This window comes from Trichomycterus rosablanca, chromosome 2 (assembly GCF_030014385.1).
Source record: "Trichomycterus rosablanca isolate fTriRos1 chromosome 2, fTriRos1.hap1, whole genome shotgun sequence".
NCBI classification, from domain to species: Eukaryota; Metazoa; Chordata; class Actinopteri; order Siluriformes; family Trichomycteridae; genus Trichomycterus; species Trichomycterus rosablanca.
This window is the reverse complement of record NC_085989.1, coordinates 47,908,355-47,926,577: the sequence shown is the minus strand read 5'-3', so window position 1 is coordinate 47,926,577 and position 18,223 is coordinate 47,908,355. Positions and strand designations below refer to the sequence as shown.

Here is an 18,223-nt window from a genome sequence, read left to right as displayed (position 1 = left end):
CGGTCTGCATGGTCGTCATCCCAGAAGGAAGCTGACGCACAAGAAAGCCCGCAAACAGTTTGCTGAAGACAAGCAGTCCAAGAACATGGATCACGGGAATGCCCTGTGGTCTGACGAGACCAAGATAAACTTGTTTGGCTCAGATGGTGTCCAGCATGTGTGGCGGTGCCCTGGTAAGAAGTACCAAGACAACTGTATCTTGCCTACAGTCAAGCATGGTGGTGGTAGCATCCTGGTCTTGGGCTGCATGAGTGTTGCTGGCACTGGGGAGCTGCAGTTCATTGAGGGAAACATGAATTCCAACATGTACTGTGACATTCTGAAACAGAGCATGATCCCCTCCCTTCGAAAACTGGGCCTCATGGCAGTTTTCCAACAGGATAACGACCCCAAACACAACCTCCAAGATGACAACTGCCTTGCTGAGGAAGCTGAAGGTAAAGGTGATGGACTAAACCCAATTGAGCACCTGTGGCGCATCCTCAAGTGGAAGGTGGAGTAGTTCAAGGTGTCTAACATCCACCAGCTCCGTGATGTCATCATGGAGGAGTGGAAGAGGATTCCAGTAGCAACCTGTGCAGCTCTGGTGAATTCCATGCCCAGGAGGGTTAAGGCAGTGCTGGATAATAATGGTGGTCACACAAAATATTGACACTTTGGGCACAATTTGGACATGTTCACTGTGGGGTGTACTCACTTATGTTGCCAGCTATTTAGACATTAATGGCTGTGTGTTGAGTTATTTTCAGAAGACAGTAAATCTACACTGCTATACAAGCTGTACACTGACTACTCTAACTTATATCCAAGTTTCATGTCTATAGTGTTGTCCCATGAAAAGATATAATGAAATATTTGCAGAAATGTGAGGGGTGTACTCACTTTTGTGATACACTGTACATTACAAATACACACCTGCATCAACAACTCACAGTACTGCACACTTAGGTCCCCACTGCATACAAGACTGGGCACCTAGGGTCTTTAGGGCTCTAACTTTACTTAGCATCTGAGTTGAAGCGTTGTAGCTGTGATAGACATGCTGAACACCAGTGTGTGAGAGACTGTGTTTCAGTATCCACTAACCAACAATCTATACAAAGTCTTGAGATTCCTGTTTTGCTTTCATGGGGCTGGAAGGAGGAGCAGGTACGCATTGCTCCATAAAGCTTACCTTAGGACCCACTTACATGCTAAGAACACAAAGGGCCAGTTATAGATGCACTCTAGAGCCAAAACTTTGTGGACGCCCCTCCTAATGATTGAATTTAGTTGTTTGTGTCACATGCTTTGCTGACAAGTGTATAAAAATGTTACAAGGAGATATGGTTGGGTTGGGATATGATATGGTTTTTAACATTCTGGTCACTGACTTTATTGACTAAATAGGCACAAATCCCCACAGGTATGCTCCAAAGTCTTGTAGAAAAGCTGATGATGGGTGGATGATATTAAAGCTACATAGAAAAGAAGGAGAAATTCAATATAAATGCCCATGCTTTTGGAATGGGACGTCCAACAAGCTCATGGTCAGGTGTCCCAATACTTTTGTCCATAATCCACACACTCGTAATCCACACAGTGCAGTAGTTGTGTTGGGTGATGAATCTCTCGGTTGGTGGCAGCATTTGTTCATCAGGAGTAACAGTGTGCAGCATTACTGCCCCCATCAGAACCATAATGACCACCAGCTTCATTATCTGCATCATCACCACGACTCTATCTGCCTGGTTTATTCTCCTTTATAGCCCCACTGCTTACACACACACACACACACACACACACACACCTGTTCGAGCAGTGTATCATGGTAGTACAGTGTATCACAAAAGTGAGTACACCCCTCACATTTCTGCAGATATTTAAGTATATCTTTTCATGGGACAACACTGACAAAATGACACTTTGACACAATGAAAAGTAGTCTGTGTGCAGCTTATATAACAGTGTAAATTTATTCTTCCCTCAAAATAACTCAATATACAGCCATTAATGTCTAAACCACCGGCAACAAAAGTGAGTACACCCCTAAGAGACTACACCCCTAAATGTCCAAATTGAGCACTGCTTGTCATTTTCCCTCCAAAATGTCATGTGACTCGTTAGTGTTACTAGGTCTCAGGTGTGCATAGGGAGCAGGTGTGTTCAATTTAGTAGTACAGCTCTCACACTCTCTCATACTGGTCACTGAAAGTTCCAACATGGCACCTCATGGCAAAGAACTCTCTGAGGATCTTAAAAGACGAATTGTTGCGCTACATGAAGATGGCCAACACCCTGAAACTGAGCTGCAGCACAGTGGCCAAGATCATCCAGCGTTTTAAAAGAGCAGGGTCCACTCAGAACAGACCTCGCGTTGGTCGTCCAAAGAAGCTGAGTGCACGTGCTCAGCGTCACATCCAACTGCTGTCTTTGAAAGATAGGCGCAGGAGTGCTGTCAGCATTGCTGCAGAGATTGAAAAGGTGGGAGGGTCAGCCTGTCAGTGCTCAGACCATACGCCGCACACTACATCAAATTGGTCTGCATGGCTGTCACCCCAGAAGGAAGCCTCTTCTGAAGTCTCTACACGAGAAAGCCCGCAAACAGTTTGCTGAAGACATGTCAACAAAGGACATGGATTACTGGAACCATGTCCTATGGTCTGATGAGACCAAGATTAATTTGTTTGGTTCAGATGGTCTCAAGCATGTGTGGCGGCAATCAGGTGAGGAGTACAAAGATAAGTGTGTCATGCCTACAGTCAAGCATGGTGGTGGGAATGCCATGGTCTGGGGCGGCATGAGTGCAGCAGGTGTTGGGGAGTTACATTTCATTGAGGGACACATGAACTCCAATATGTACTGTGAAATACTGAAGCAGAGCATGATCCCCTCCCTCCGGAAACTGGGTCGCAGGGCAGTGTTCCAGCATGATAATGACCCCAAACACACCTCTAAGACGACCACTGCTTTATTGAAGAGGCTGAGCGTAAAGGTGATGGACTGGCCAAGCATGTCTCCAAACCTAAACCCAATAGAACATCTTTGGGGCATCCTCAAGCGGAAGGTGGAGGAGCGCAAAGTCTCGAATATCCGCCAGCTCCGTGATGTCGTCATGGAGGAGTGGAAAAGCATTCCAGTGGCAACCTGTGAAGCTCTGGTAAACTCCATGCCCAGGAGAGTTAAGGCAGTTCTGGGAAATAATGGTGGCCACACAAAATATTGACACTTCAGGAACTTTCACTAAGGGGTGTACTCACTTTTGTTGCCGGTGGTTTAGACATTAATGGCTGTATATTGAGTTATTTTGAGGGAAGAATAAATGTACACTGTTATATAAGCTGCACACAGACTACTTTTCATTGTGTCAAAGTGTCATTTTGTTGTCCCATGAAAAGATATACTTAAATATCTGCAGAAATGTGAGGGGTGTACTCACTTTTGTGATACACTGTATGTGTGTGAGTGTATCATGGTAGTCTGTGTGTGAGTGTATCATGGTAGTATGTGTGGTGCTGGTATAAGTGTGTATTCATAGCGGTGTGTGTGGCTGTGTGTGTGTGTGTGTGTGTGTGTGTGTGCCGATGTATGCAGGGTTAAGTGTATCACAGTTTGATTGGATAATCGTCAGTCAACTGTCATCGGTAAAAGTCCTTTGCCCGGCCGTATTTTCGTGTTGCTGGACCGGCCCTCAACTCCATTTACTGTAATCAACACACACACACACACACACACACACACCAGCAGCACCAGCAAAAGTGCAGTTCTCAGCATCTCTCTCCCACTGGCCTAACAAGCTGATATTTAAAGTGATTGGATTGAACAGCTGCCAGGCAAGAAGATTATACAATTAATCTTCATGTGGTGGGAGGGGGTTGGGGGGCGTTTTTTTTTTAACTTTTCTTTCTTTTTAATTTTTTCTTGTTCTGTTCCCGGTCTGCAGTGGTCAGTATCTATCAAAAGTGGTCCAAGTAAGGAACAGTGGTAAACCGGCGACAGGGTCATGGGCGGCCAAGGCTCATTGATGCACGTGGGGAGCGAAGGCTGGCCCATGTGGTCCGAGCCAACAGACGAGCTACTGTAGCTCAAACTGCTGAAGAAGTAAATGCTGGTTCTGATAGAAAGGTGTCAGAATACACAGTGCATCACAGGTTGTTGCGTATGGGGCTGCATAGTTGCAGACCAGTCAGGGTGCCCATGCTGACCCCTGTCCACCACCGAAATCACCAACAATGGGCACATGAGCATCGGAACTGGACCACGGAGCAATGGAAGAAGGTGGCCTGGTCTGATGAATCATGTTTTCTTTTACATCATGTGGATGGCCGGGTGCGTGTGCGTCGCTTACCTGGGGAACACATGGCACCAGGATGCACTATGAGAAGAAGGCAATCCGGCAGAGGCAGTGTGATGCTTTGGGCGATGTTCTGCTGGGTTACCTTGGGTCCTACCATCCATGTGGATGTTACTTTGACACGTACCACCTACCTAAGCATTGTTCCAGACCATGTTCACCCTTTCATGGAAATGGTATTACCTGATGGCTGTGGTCTCTTTCAGCAGGATGATGCGCCCTGACACAAAGCTTAAATGGTTCAGGAATGGGTTGAGGAGCACAACAACCAGTTTGAAGTGTTGACTTGCCCTCTAAATTCCCCAGATCTCGATCCAAACAAGCATCTGTGGGATGTGCTGGACAAACAAGTCCGATCCATGGAGGCCCCACCTCACAACTTACAGGAGTTAAAGGATCTGCTGCTGACATCTTGGTGCCTGATACCACAGCACACCTTCAGGGGTCTAGTGGAGTCCATGCCTCCACAGGTCACGGCTGTTTTGGCAGTGGTCATAATGTTATGTCTGATCAGTGTATAGTGAACATAGGTATGTGTTCTTATTCGGTTATCCAACGTGTTCGGAAATTGAACCCTTTTTTTTGTTAAATCAGAGAGAACCATGAGGACAGATGTCAGAAGACAGAACGTTCCTGAAGAAAACAATCCCACAAGTCTATTCAGTGGATAACAGCTCTATAAAAATCCATAAAATGTTGTAGACGGATCTGTCATCCAGCCTCAGAATGATTTATTTATCGTGGCTGAACGTCTGCTTTGTGCTGAGGATTTGTGGGAAGATTCTGAGTTCTTAGAAAGCGCTACAGTAAGAAGGATAAGACGAAGATGCTCCGAGTGTCTTCTTTACCACTTTCTTTAGCACTTCAAAGAGAAGCAAGTGACACAAAGACGTACAGTTGCTTTGATCCATTCCGCCTCGCCTTAGATGGTCAGATGAAAGATAAAGCTGAGCTTAAATTCATGATATTTTTTTCTGCAGAGTTTCTGTGACAAAAAAAATGTGCTGCATACCAGAGATGGGGACTCGAGTCCGAGTCGCACATAAGTTGCACACACGTAGCGCTTTTCCACCAAAAGAACCATGGTTCTTGAACCGGTTCTGTTCAGGTTTCTTTGAACCTTGGTGTTTTGTAGAGAACCGACTCGCGTTTCCACCAGTTTTTGAGAACCAAGCTGCGTCATCAACGGTGTGCGTTACACAACAAAAGTAAAGAGTAGTAACATGATGGCGGCGCGTGTCGATTATGTGCGAGCATTTGTGCTGTTGTTACAGATGTTCATTTTTATGCAAAAAGCATTGATCAGCTATCGTGATAAGAAGACCGAGACGTGTTTGTCGCAGTTGTTGTTTTCTTTAGTTCATTGACGTGAGAAGCGTTTTGAGCTTCGCTCTCACCGCGACTCTCGGCGCAAATAACTGAGCGATAAAACATCACTAAAGTTCCACGACACGAACAAACATCTGTGTGAAATAACCATCAAATCCAGTCTAAAAGCTCCACATGTGTCTGTGTTTAACTGAATTTACTTCACCTGTGGTGTTTATGCAGCTCGAGGTTCTGAATCTTTTCGGGAGAGTCGAAAAAGCTTCACATAAAAACAAAGCAAAAAACGTGGCTGAATGTACTAAAAGGATGACATAGAAACACTCCATTTATCACCATTATTACAGGTTATAAGTGCTATGTACTGGTTATAAGTGCTCTGTACTGCCCAAATTCATCGGTCGTTGTTTTAGTACAATAAGTCACGTTACGCTTTATTTTTCACGTTAAGCGTTTTTTGTACTGTCTGGGTCACTTTTACCGTCATATCACACAATTCATCTTTTTTAAGACGCTTTGAAAATATCAGCGGCAAACTGGCTCAAAATCCAATCAGGTGAACTTTAAAAGATAAAAATGCAGCATTAAGCTCCATACGAGACACCAGCACAGTGGTTTAGCAAAGCACCCAAATCTCGACACTCTGACACGCCCACCGATTACGTCACGGTTCGTGCTGAAAAACCGAGTATTCTGTGGTGCCAGATTAGACACTAGTTCGCTGTCTGGAACCTCTTTTTTTCAGTGGAAACATGGGGAACCTGTTCAAAATCAAGTTTGCGAACCAGAACCGGAACCGTTTCGCATCGGTGGAAAAGGGGTAACAGTGACTTGAGACTCGACTCGGACTCGTTTCAAATGACTCTGACTCGACTCGTGACTTTCAAAAATGACAAAAAATGCACTATACTGCCAAAAGTATTCGCTCGTCTGCCTTCACACACATATGAACTTGAGTGACGTCCCATTCTTAACCCATAGTGTTTAATACGATGTTGGCCCACACTTTGCAGCTATAACAGCTTCAACTCTTCTGGGAAGGCTTTTCACAAGGTTTAGGAGTGTGTTTTTGGGAATTTATGACCGTTCCTCCAGAAGCACATTTGTGAGGTCAGACACTGATGTTGGACGAGAAGGGCTGGCTCGCAGTCTTCGCTCTAATTCATCCCAAAGGTGTTCTATCGGGTTGAGGTGCAAGCCAGTCAAGTTCTTCCACACCAAACTCGCTCATCCATGTCTTTCTGGACCTTGCTTTGTGCACTGGTGCGCAGTCATGTTGGAACAGGAAGGGGCCATCCCCAAACTGTTCCCACAAAGTTGGGAGCATGAAATTGTCCAAAATCTCTTGGTATGCTGAAGCATTAAGAGTTCCTTTCACTGGAACTAAGGGGCCGAGCCCAACTCCTGAAAAACAACCCCACACCATAATCCCCCCTCCACCAAACTTTACACTTGGCACAATGCAGTCAGACAAGTACCGTTCTCCTGGCAACCGCCAAACCCAGACTCGTCCATCGGATTGCCAGACGGAGAAGCATGATTCGTCACTCCAGAGAACACGTCTCCACTGCTCTAGAGTCCAGTGGCGGCGTGCTTTACACCACTGCATCCGAAGGAATACCCCATGTAGTGCACTTCACAGGAACAGCTGGTGTGAATGAAACGCACCTACAGAATTGCCGCTAATGGTTGAAGACCACTTTCTGAACCAATCAGACCTTCTGATTTTAATTTTTAGTAAGAAATGCTGTTATTTGCATTTATTCAGTTTGCATCACACAGATGATTGTTAATAAAACGCTTGATTGGCTTTCTAACGAGTTCGTGTTTTACTTCACAACCGGGAAAAGTTTGGAGGTTTTTAATTATAAGCACATTTACAAAATAACGGATTCTATTCCTAATGGGACACACGGTTATAAATTTAATAGCATCTGGAAGAACATAAGCTAAGGTAAGCAGTGGTTATGGATGTTTTGCTGTGTTTGGGATTTTGGCCGCTGTGCCGTAATTTGCAATGAAAACAAAAGTATCAGTTGAAGCTTTTACCTAGGAAAGTAAAGGCACTAAATAAAACAACAAAATATAGTCGCTAATCTGTTGTTGTTTTTTATCTGAATTTACAGATTATTTGTTTATTTCTACGCTACATTTCCAATATATGTTTTGTGTAGATTATATTGACTCGTGACTTGACTCGGACTCTAGCCTAAAGACTCGTGACTCGACTCAGACTCGTATTTTGTGACTTGTGAACATCTCTGCCGCATACATCAAAATAAAAATACAGTATATGGCTGCATAGGTATAGGGCAGCAGGCGAAAACACACCCTGGATGTTACACCGGTGCAGTAAAACGTCACCAAAGTGTGAATATGAGACAAATCTGCATTTGTGTGGAATAACCATCAGATCCAGTCTGAAAGCTCCACATGTACAGTGTATCCGGAAAGTATTCATGTACAGAAGTATTTACAGCCTTTGCTCAATACTTTGTTGAAGCACCTTTGGCAGCAATTACAGCCTCAAGTCTTTTTGAGTTTGATGCTACAAGCTTGGCACACATATTTTTGGGCAGTTTCTCTCATTCTTCTTTGCAGGACCTCTCAAGCTCCGTCAGGTTGGATGGGGAGCGTCGGTACACAGTCATTTTCAGATCTCTCCAGAGATGTTCAATCAGGTTCAAGTTTGGGCTCTGGCTGGGCCACTCAAGGACATTCACAGAGTTGTCCTGAAGCCACTCCTTTGTTCTCTTGGCTGTGTGTTTAGGGTCGTTGTCCTGTTGGAAGATAAATCTTCACCCCAGTCTGAGGTCCAGAGCGCTCAGGAGCAGGTTATCATTGTAGGATCTTGGTGTACTTAGCTGCATTCATCTTTCCTTCTATCAGGACTAGTCGCCCAAGTCCTGCTGCTAAAAAACATCCCCACATCATGATGCCGCCACCACCATGCTTCACTGTAGGGATGACATTAGCCATGTGATGAGCGGTGCCTGGTTTCCTCCAGACATGACGCTTGGCATTCAGGCCAAAAAGTTCAATTCTGGTTTCATGTCCCATCTCCACAAGGATACGCTGGAGCTCTTTCAGAGTGACCATCGGGTTCTTAATCACCTCCCTGGCCAAGGCCCGTCTTTCCCGATCGCTCAGCTCTAGGAAGAGTCCTGGTGGTTCCAAACTTCTTCCATACATGGATGATGGAGGCCACTGTGCTTCATTGGGACCTTCAATGCTGCAGACATTTGCGTACCCTTCCCCAGATACAATCCTGTCTTGGAGGTCTACAGATGATTCCTTGGACTTCATGGTTTGGTTTGTGCTCTGACATGCACTGTCTACTATGGGACCTTATATAAACAGGTGGGTGCCTTTCTAAATCATGTCCAATAAACTGAATTTACCACAGATGGACTCCAATCAAGTTGTAGAAACATCTGAAGGATGTAATATATACCCTCGGACGTCAACCCAATTGAACCTCTTTGGGCTGAATTAAAATGTCAATTATTCATGATCTAACCTCACAAATGCTCTGTTGAGTGAATGGGCATGAATTTCAACAAACAATAGAAAATCTTGTGGAAAGAAGTTGCAGAAGAGTGGACCAGAGTCCACATGAATGTTATAGTCGGATGTCCACATACTTTTGGCTATATAAGTGGTAAGTGGGGGCAAGTGCTTAAGCTAAATTTCTGTTATTTTGTGTTGTGTTTGTTTTATGGTGCAGCAGCGTAAGTGTGGCGTTTTAGATGGGGATGTAATCATGAGCCAATCGACAGCATTTATCCACTGTGGTTTCTTACAGTTCAGTGGGATCTCCGCTTTCATAGCCGGCACAATCAGAGGGGTTCATTACACCCCTGCAGGGCGCTCATGAGCCTGATCCGCTTGCTCCGCCGTGCCCCCACTGCGTGCCGAGTGTACTCCCCGGCAGCTAATTTAACCCCGAGCATTTAAATGTGTAAATGTGATAATGGTAAGTGAATTCTCAGTGTGAGATGCTCATGCAGCTGTGGAGTTGTTCCTGCTCGGCGGGAGGACGGGATTCGGCTGGTGAAGCTTGTCCTACACATTACAGCGACTCGATCTCATCTACAATTCACAGGGATTTGAACAAAGTCATGAGAAAACTGTGAGTGCTAACCATGTATCACCTTCTACCCTCAACCATTCATCACTGTTCCTACAGGACGGCTTTGCAATCCCAGGACTTTTGGGATTTAATTTCGTACATCAGATAATTTCAGTGGGGGTTGCATTGCCTTGCACTAGAAATCACAAACCCTGCTTTCCAAGCCCACTACCAAAAGTCCAATTTCAGTATCAGTTTTTATATATAAATTTTTTCAGCTCATTTGTTTCTGTTCCAGGAGTAAATGATTTAGTTCCAATGCCAGAGGTACAATTTTTAGCTCCAAAGTTTGGTGTTTACCAACACAACAATAATAATATTATTAATAATACTACCAATTATTATTATAGTAACATTATTAAAATAGCAATAATAGTAATAATAAAAATAATAATGATAATAAATGTAACTATAATAATAATAATAGTAATAAAAATAATAAAATAATAATAATACTAGTAATAATAGTAAGAAAAAAATACTTATAATAATAATAATAATAATAATAATAAAATAATAATACTAGTAATAATAGTAAGAAAAAATACTACTACTACTACTAATAATAATAAAATAATAATACTAGTAATAATAGTAAGAAAAATTATAATAATAATAATACAAATAAAAATAATAATTGTAATGATAATATTAACAATAATAATAATTATAATAATAATGATAATGCTAGTTATAATAGTACTAGTTATAATAATTAAAATAATAATACTAGTAAAAATAATTGTAATGATAATAGTAACAATAATAATGATAATAATAATAATAATAACAACAATAACAATAAAATAAGTGTAATAACAGTAACAGTAAGAATGATAATAATAATAATAATAAAATAAGTATAATGATAACAGTAACAGTAAGAATTATGATAATATTAATAATAATAATAATAATAATAATAAAATAAGTATAATGATAACAGTAACAATGATAATAATAATAATAATAATAATAATAATAATAAAAAAATAAGTATAATGATAACAGTAACAGTAACAATAATAATAATAATAATAATAATTAAATAAGTATAATGATAACAGTAACAGTTACAATGATAATAATAATAATACTACTACTAATAATAATAACAAAACAACAACAAAACAACAATAATAACAATAATAATAATAATAACAATAATAATAATAATACTACTACTACTACTACTAATAATAATAATAATAATAATAATAATAATAATAAAATAAGTATAATGATAACAGTAACAGTAACAATGATAATAATAATAATACTACTAATAATAATAACAAAAGAACAACAACAACAAAACAACAACAATAATAATAATAATAATAATAATAATAATATTAATAATAATATAGTAATAATCATTTTAGGAATGCAATCCAGGGTTCGAGTCCCATGATAAACTGGCATCCTGTGTTACTGCACTGCGCCCAGTGATTTCTGGGAAGTCGAACCCACTGCAACCCTGACCAGGATAACATGATGGTAGTAAATAAAATATGGAGTGGATAAATAGTAAATAGTATATAAAATACAAAGCTGTGATTAAAAGGACTAAATCATTTCCTGACTGTTGCAAAGCTTTTTTTTTTGAAGAAGAAAAACTTTAGGAAAAAAGCATGTTTGGTTGGGAGAGGACGGGAGAGGACAGGGCTCCAGAAAGCTGCAGGGCATCCCCAGTGATTCATTCAGCCAAAACAGATTATGCTCTCAGCATGGCCTCCTTTCCCACGCTCTAAATCATTCATGCTACACAATGTTCAGGCTTATCAGTATCAGCAGCCATAAAAAAAATCTACAGGTACGTTTCGTAAAAAGGACACCGGGAGGAAAAAAAACAACAACCAACAGGTGAAACAAACAGCACAAAATAGAGAGGGAAAAAAGGCTGAGACTTTAATATGTTCCAACACAGTTTAGACAACAGTACAAAGAACGAGTGCAGAGATCTTCTCCGTATAAACAGAAATAATCTGGAGCAGTGGCCTACAAAGCCAGAGAATTGATTCCGGCTGCAGACTAGATTTGCATTTTTTAGCTGAAGCATCGGCACCCTGGGAAGGGTGTCCTAAAGGGGGGCAATGCCTTGCAAAAGTTGAGAGGTAGCTTAAGGGAAAAAGAAGTCAAGTTGGACGTGATTTACCAAGCAAAAAAAGTCCTACTAGAAGCCAATTCTTCCAAACAAATTGTCTCCTAAGTAAGTCATTTCCAATTCCCTTTTACAATCCATCTGGCTGAGGAGAGCTGCAGAAAAGCACTCGTCCTAACTGACACGTGTACAGTGGCCAGCAGTGAGACGTACTATATACGGCAATGCTATACCCTATACCCTGTGTACCTCCACTCATTTTTGCTATGACATTAAAGAGAAACCCCAGTGGACCTTCCCCCAGACATGGTCAATTGGATCTTAAAAAATCCTAGCCAAGCCGGGAGCACTAGTGAGATTCAAACCTATCAGAGGAGCATTGCAAAATCTCATGAGGGCTCAAACAGTGGTTTCCAGCCCTGGATTCTTTGAATCTTTTCACAATATTATGCATGGTAGATGGTAAAAGAATTCATTTATTTGCCGGTGTGCATTGAGAAATGTTCTTTTTGAAATAACAGACAATTCTCTTTTGTAGTTTGGAACAAACTGGTATTCCATGACCTTTCAGTGATGACAAAGATTCTTTGGTGGATCCTCCTTTTATACCCAATCATGATTCCCTCACCAGTATCAATGCTTATGGTGGAACGATTCAAAAAAGCTGTAACTAGAATATTCTATCAGTTTTTCACTCTTATTTTCACAACTTCTATCAAATTCTGTATTAATATTTACAAAATACAATATAGTTAGTCAGTGAAACTACTTTTATCAGTTAAATAAAGATTCAAGAGAATTAACACATCACAGATTCTCGTCTTTATAGCATTTTAGTGAATAAAGGTTTGTAAATAAATAAATACATACATAGAAATTATATCATCATAAGGAAAAGAAAAAAAAACAGGTAGTAAATGTACATTTACAATGACCAGGCATAACATTATAACCACTGACCGGCGAAGTGAATAACACTGATTATCTCTTCATCACGGCACCTGTTAGTGGGGGGGATATATTAGGCAGCAAGTGAACATTTTATCCTCAAAGTTGATGTTAGAAGCAGGAAAAAGGGGCGAGCGTAAGAATTTGAGTGAGTTTGACGAGGGCCAAATTGTGATGGCTAGACGACTGGGTCAGAGCATCTCCAAAACTGCAGCTCTTGTGGGGTGTTCCTGGTCTGCAGTGGTCAGTATCTATCAAAAGTGGTCCATGGAAGGAACAGTGGTAAACCCGCGACAGGGTCATGGGCGGCCAAGGCTCATCGACGCACGCGAGGACAGAAGGCTGATCCATGTGGTCCGACCTAAAAGACCAGCTACTGTAGCTCAAATTGCTGAAGAAGTTAATGCTGGTTCTGATAGAAAGTTGTCAGAATACAAAGTGCATAGCAGTTGCAGGGCTGTTTTGGCAGCAAAAGGGGGACCAACACAATATTAGAAAGGTGCTTGATCGGTGTATAATATATAGTAGTCATATATAATAGTCATAGCACGTTTGACGATAGATGTTATTTTGCAGGACCATTACATGACCGTAAATGACTCTGAATCAAATTAATGTGATTTGAGAAGACAGTCTGAGGATTTGAGAGGTTTCTAGATACCAGTGACTTCTTTAGGGAATCTGCTCACCACATTAGTACTGATTATTACTGGTGTGTATAGAATGGTATAGTGTAATTATATATCTTCATATAGGATTCGTATTAAGTTTTACATGCTGAGTAACAAGACACCTTTCTCAATAGAACTGAGAAACTTCTGAATACTTTCTGCCTGGCGCAAACTTCACACTACTGCTCAATCAATGCTGATAGAATCAAAAAGCACAAGGACCTTGGATGAACTATGGATGTTTAATCTCCATCTTTCCTGCTGTCTCTCTGTGTCTATGTCTATCTACCCCCCACACATATTTCTCACTAATCTAATTATTTCTAATTCCACTATTGCAGTTCTTTTCCCACTTCCATGCTGGCTGAAGGGAGCTGAGACTATCACATGCCACCTCCAACATGCCAAGTCACCGAACGCATCTTTTTACCTGCCAGTGGTAGAGTCTCACGAGAGTGTACTGCATATTGAGAGACGCACCATAAAAAGTGCATGTCTTGACCAGACAGCAACTATACACCCATCAGGCATAACATTATGACCACCTTCCTAATATTGTGTTGGTCCCCCTATTGCTGCCAAAACAGCCCTGCAACTGTGATGCTCTGTGTATTCTGACACCTTTCTATCAGAACCAGCATTATCTTCTTCGGCAGTTTGAGCTACAGTAGCTCGTCTGATGGATCGGACCACACGGGCCAGCCTTCTCTCCCCACGTGCATCAATGAGACTTGGCCGCCCCGTTTACCACTGTTCCTTCCATGGACCACTTTTGATAGATACTGACCACTGCAGACGAGGAACACCCCACAAGAGCTGCAGTTTTGGAGATGCTCTGACCCAGTTGTCTATCCATCACAATTTGGCCCTTGTCAAACTCACTCAAATTCTTACGTTTGATCATTTTTCCTGCTTCTAAAATCAACTTTGAGAATAGAATGTTCACTTGCTGCCTAATATATCCCCCCAACTAACAGGTGCTGTGATGAAGAGATAATCAGTGTTATTCACTTCACCTGCCAATGGTTATAATGTTATGCCTGGTCAGTAAAAGTGACAATGAAGCCCAGTCAACCTCCGTCCCGGGTCCCTCCCTTCCTAGCACGATCTGGGATTCAAACTCGAGAGCTTGCAATCTCAGCATTTATGGGCTAGCACATTAGACTACGGCACCACCATTATAAATATTATAAAGAGTAAACACCAGGGCTAGCTTGTTATCCCAGTCCAAAATCTACAGTTTCTCCAGCATTTAAACAAAAACATGCTAATAGTTGTGGTTAAACTTCAACAAACAGCTACTCTCTTCAGTTTTAATACAAACAAGTAAAACAAGTAAATGTCCATGCAAGGTTTTAAGGGAACATGACAGGTCACAACAGAAATTGAGAAACAAGTGATCGGCCTGTTCTGGTTACAAGAATAAGCCTCAGGGCTTCCACACCGTCTTGTGCTTTGTCATTTCCCTCGGATGAGAGCAAATTAGCCAATTTATAACTCGCAACCTGACAGAAACAGACAGGGCAGGCTTTATATTTTTAAATCTGCTAATAATACAATTGTAAACTGATAAGCAAACATAATAAAGGGGTGCGAATGATGGCAAACCTGGCTGATTTGTTTGGTGGCAGTCGTTGCATTTTGACCATTATCTTGCAGACCGAAGGCATAAGTGAGACAGAAATTTGGGTATTTTCAACACCTGTCAGGAACCGAAAAAAGGACGTGGGTTTAGAACGGACACAGTAAAATGTAATCACTGTGATTGGATGCCAAAAAATGTGTATATGATGTCACCAGATGTCTAGAGGATCTAATCACTGTCGAAAGAGATGCTGCTTAATTGGCAGAAGGTCTTATGGACGTGTGGGCAAGAGGTCTAAGATGGTTTGAAGTTTTGGGCTATCCTGATATAGATGAGATATAAGACCCAATCTCATTGGTCTAAGACAGTGAGGGCCAATCGTGTAGCAATGTAGGCATTGGTTAAGGGCCAGTGCTATTTCTGCTACAAATATTCATAATGTCTTTTAGCACTTAATAAGCATGAGGATGGTATTTATACAGACCTTTCCACCTACTATTAAAAAGATGACACCTGTAAACCTTCGATCCTACAACCTCCTACTTTGGCTACACCAATTTGTGCTAGTGTCACCTCTCTTTTCAGGACAAAGTCAGCAAATATTACAAATATTCCTTCCCTAGTAACTCTACCAAAAGTTTACATTAAATATGTACAGTTGTAGCCAAAAGTGTACCTATTCCCCAAAAGATAGTGACACAAAACACATATTATGCAAAACCTATGGCCAAGACAAGATTAAGACTAAGACTTTTACATTCACTGGAAGGACAAATACTTTAACTTGTGGTATTCATCAAGTTCAATTTTATAACATGTTAAGGAGCTCTGAGATTTGTACTTGTCTAAAGTCTCATTCAAAATGCAGCTGCCCGTCTGGTTTGGAACCAACCTAAACACTGCCACATCACCCCACTACTGCGTTCTCTTTACTGGCTTCCTGTAGCTGCACGCATTCAGTTTAAAACACTGATGCTCACCTACAAAGCCGAAAACGGACCAGCCCAAAGCTACCTTCGAGGTCTAATCAAACTCCACTCTGTACCGCACAACCTCCGAGCCACTAGTCTTGCTTGACTTGATCCTCCACCCAGGACTTGAGGAAGACAAACATCAAGGCTCTTCTCTGTACTGGCACCCAAGTGGTGGAACGAACTTCCTCCGTCTGTCCGAACATCTGAGTCTCTAGCTGTCTTAAAAAAAAACTTGTACTTACTTACTAATGCTCTTATTCATTTCATGCAAAAAAAAAAACTGAACAAAAACTTTGGTTCTAACAGGGTTCTAGCAGATTTGTGTTCTTGGACTGGTGTCTACTTAAACTAGAGTAAGGAAATGTTTACTATGGAAGCTCTGGATAAGAGCGTCTGCTAAATGCCGAAAATGTAAATGTAAGTCTGGCTTCTGAGGGGGCTGAGTGAACAGTTGGCCCAAGAAAACCTAAGGAAACAAATATCATCCAGAAAAATAAGTATGGGACAGAGTAAATAAACCTGTCAGACTCCAAATTTTACTAGTGCTGGCAACCCTTTTAGTAACTATATCTCAGTTTATAGCAGATTACACTTGTGTGTTGTACATTGTATTTACCGTGTTGGTGATGATGGTTGTCGTGTTGCTTTCATTGTTGGAGGGGTCGCTGTGTGTCTGTGTTGGTGTGTAGAGGGTCAGGGTATGTTCCGGTACCCGGTTCTGTCCTGGGTAGTCCTGTGTAGGAAGGGCATGTGGTGCCGTGTATTCGCCCGGGATGCCGTTCTGTGGGGGAGGAGGGAACTGTGCCGGGGTGAAGGTCTGAGCCATCGCGTCCACTGGATTGGTTGCCTCTTGGTTACCCTAAAGACAGAGAATATGAGGAAATATTAATAAAACTAGAGACTGATGCTTGAGGAAAATATAGCTGGTCTTGTGTGCCAAAGACGGGGACTCGAATTAGGAAACAAGAATCGATTCACAATTGATTCTTGTACATCTCTGACCCAACTGTAGTCTGGTTATTCATAACCCAGGTTAGAACAGCAAGAATTCCTAAAGAGATCTTGGTGTTCAGATCCTCTACTCTAGTGCCATTTGCTGCTGTGTTTGGAGCCCTGCAAAACCTGAGTGTGCACTGGAAACTCATCACACACAGACAATCACAGTAAGCTTCCAGTTTATTACATGGGAGCTTACGAGAGAATGTCCAAGCTTAGTTGCTGGGACCAAAGAGAATTATTTACAAGCAGAACCAAGTTAATGGTTAGGGGGTGTTTAGGTTCTTTAACAATCAGAGGGGGAACAGAACGTGTTGAGACAGGTTATGTGGTTAACTATTACTGAAATGAGCACCTCTGAGAAAGACAAGTTACTAAAAGTTTATGGACAGCTTGATATTTTACCTCACTCACTCAATTACTTTCTTAACCGCTTATCCATTTAGGGTCATGAAGGGGGGGGGGGGGTGTGGAGCCTATCACAGCTTTTTAATGGACGCAAGGCACACAGTAACACCCTGGACGGAGGGCAGACACACACATACACACACCCATTTACCTATAAGGCAACTAAGTGTCTCCAATTAACCTGACTGCATGTTTTTGGACTGTAGGAGAAAACTCACGCAGACACGGGGAGAACATGCAAACTCCACACAGAAAGGACCCGGACCGTCCCACCTGGGGATCGAACCCATGACCTTCCTGCTGTGGGGCACCAATGCTACCCACCAAGCCACCGTGCCGCCCTGATATTTTACCTGACAAACCCTAATTGATGTTAGCCAATTCTAGACCTCTGCCTAGTTTTGGCATAAAGTAAACGTCTGGTAGGGCCACTGCCCCAGACTTGCATAAGGTGATCTGCTGGTGTACATCTAAAAGTGCTGATTAATCTATTGAAAGCTTGCTGGGCACAGTCATTCAGTAAGTAGATAACAGAACCTGTGATAAGTTAACAATTACAATTACATTTTTACATGCTTTTATCCAAAGCGACTTACACTGTGACAGTATTTTGTATTTTCAGTATTTTGTCTATGTAATTGAGGGTTAAAGGCCTTGCTTAAGAGCCCAACAGTGGCAATCTGGCAGTAGTGGAGCTTGAACCAGCAACCTTTTAATTACTAGGCTACAAATACAACTGCCATCTA

General features: G+C 41.8%; 1 protein-coding gene across 2 annotated transcripts in view; it reads right to left on the bottom strand.

Moving 5' to 3' along the window:
• LOC134334430 (RNA binding protein fox-1 homolog 3-like) overlaps window positions 1-18,223 on the bottom strand; it is a 177,951-nt gene that overhangs the window by 80,035 nt on the left and 79,693 nt on the right. For both annotated transcript variants that reach the window (XM_063016747.1, XM_063016741.1), the window contains exon 2: window positions 16,690-16,932. In XM_063016747.1, coding sequence (XP_062872817.1) covers window positions 16,690-16,932 — 243 coding nt within the window. The remainder of the gene's footprint in view (window positions 1-16,689; window positions 16,933-18,223) is intronic.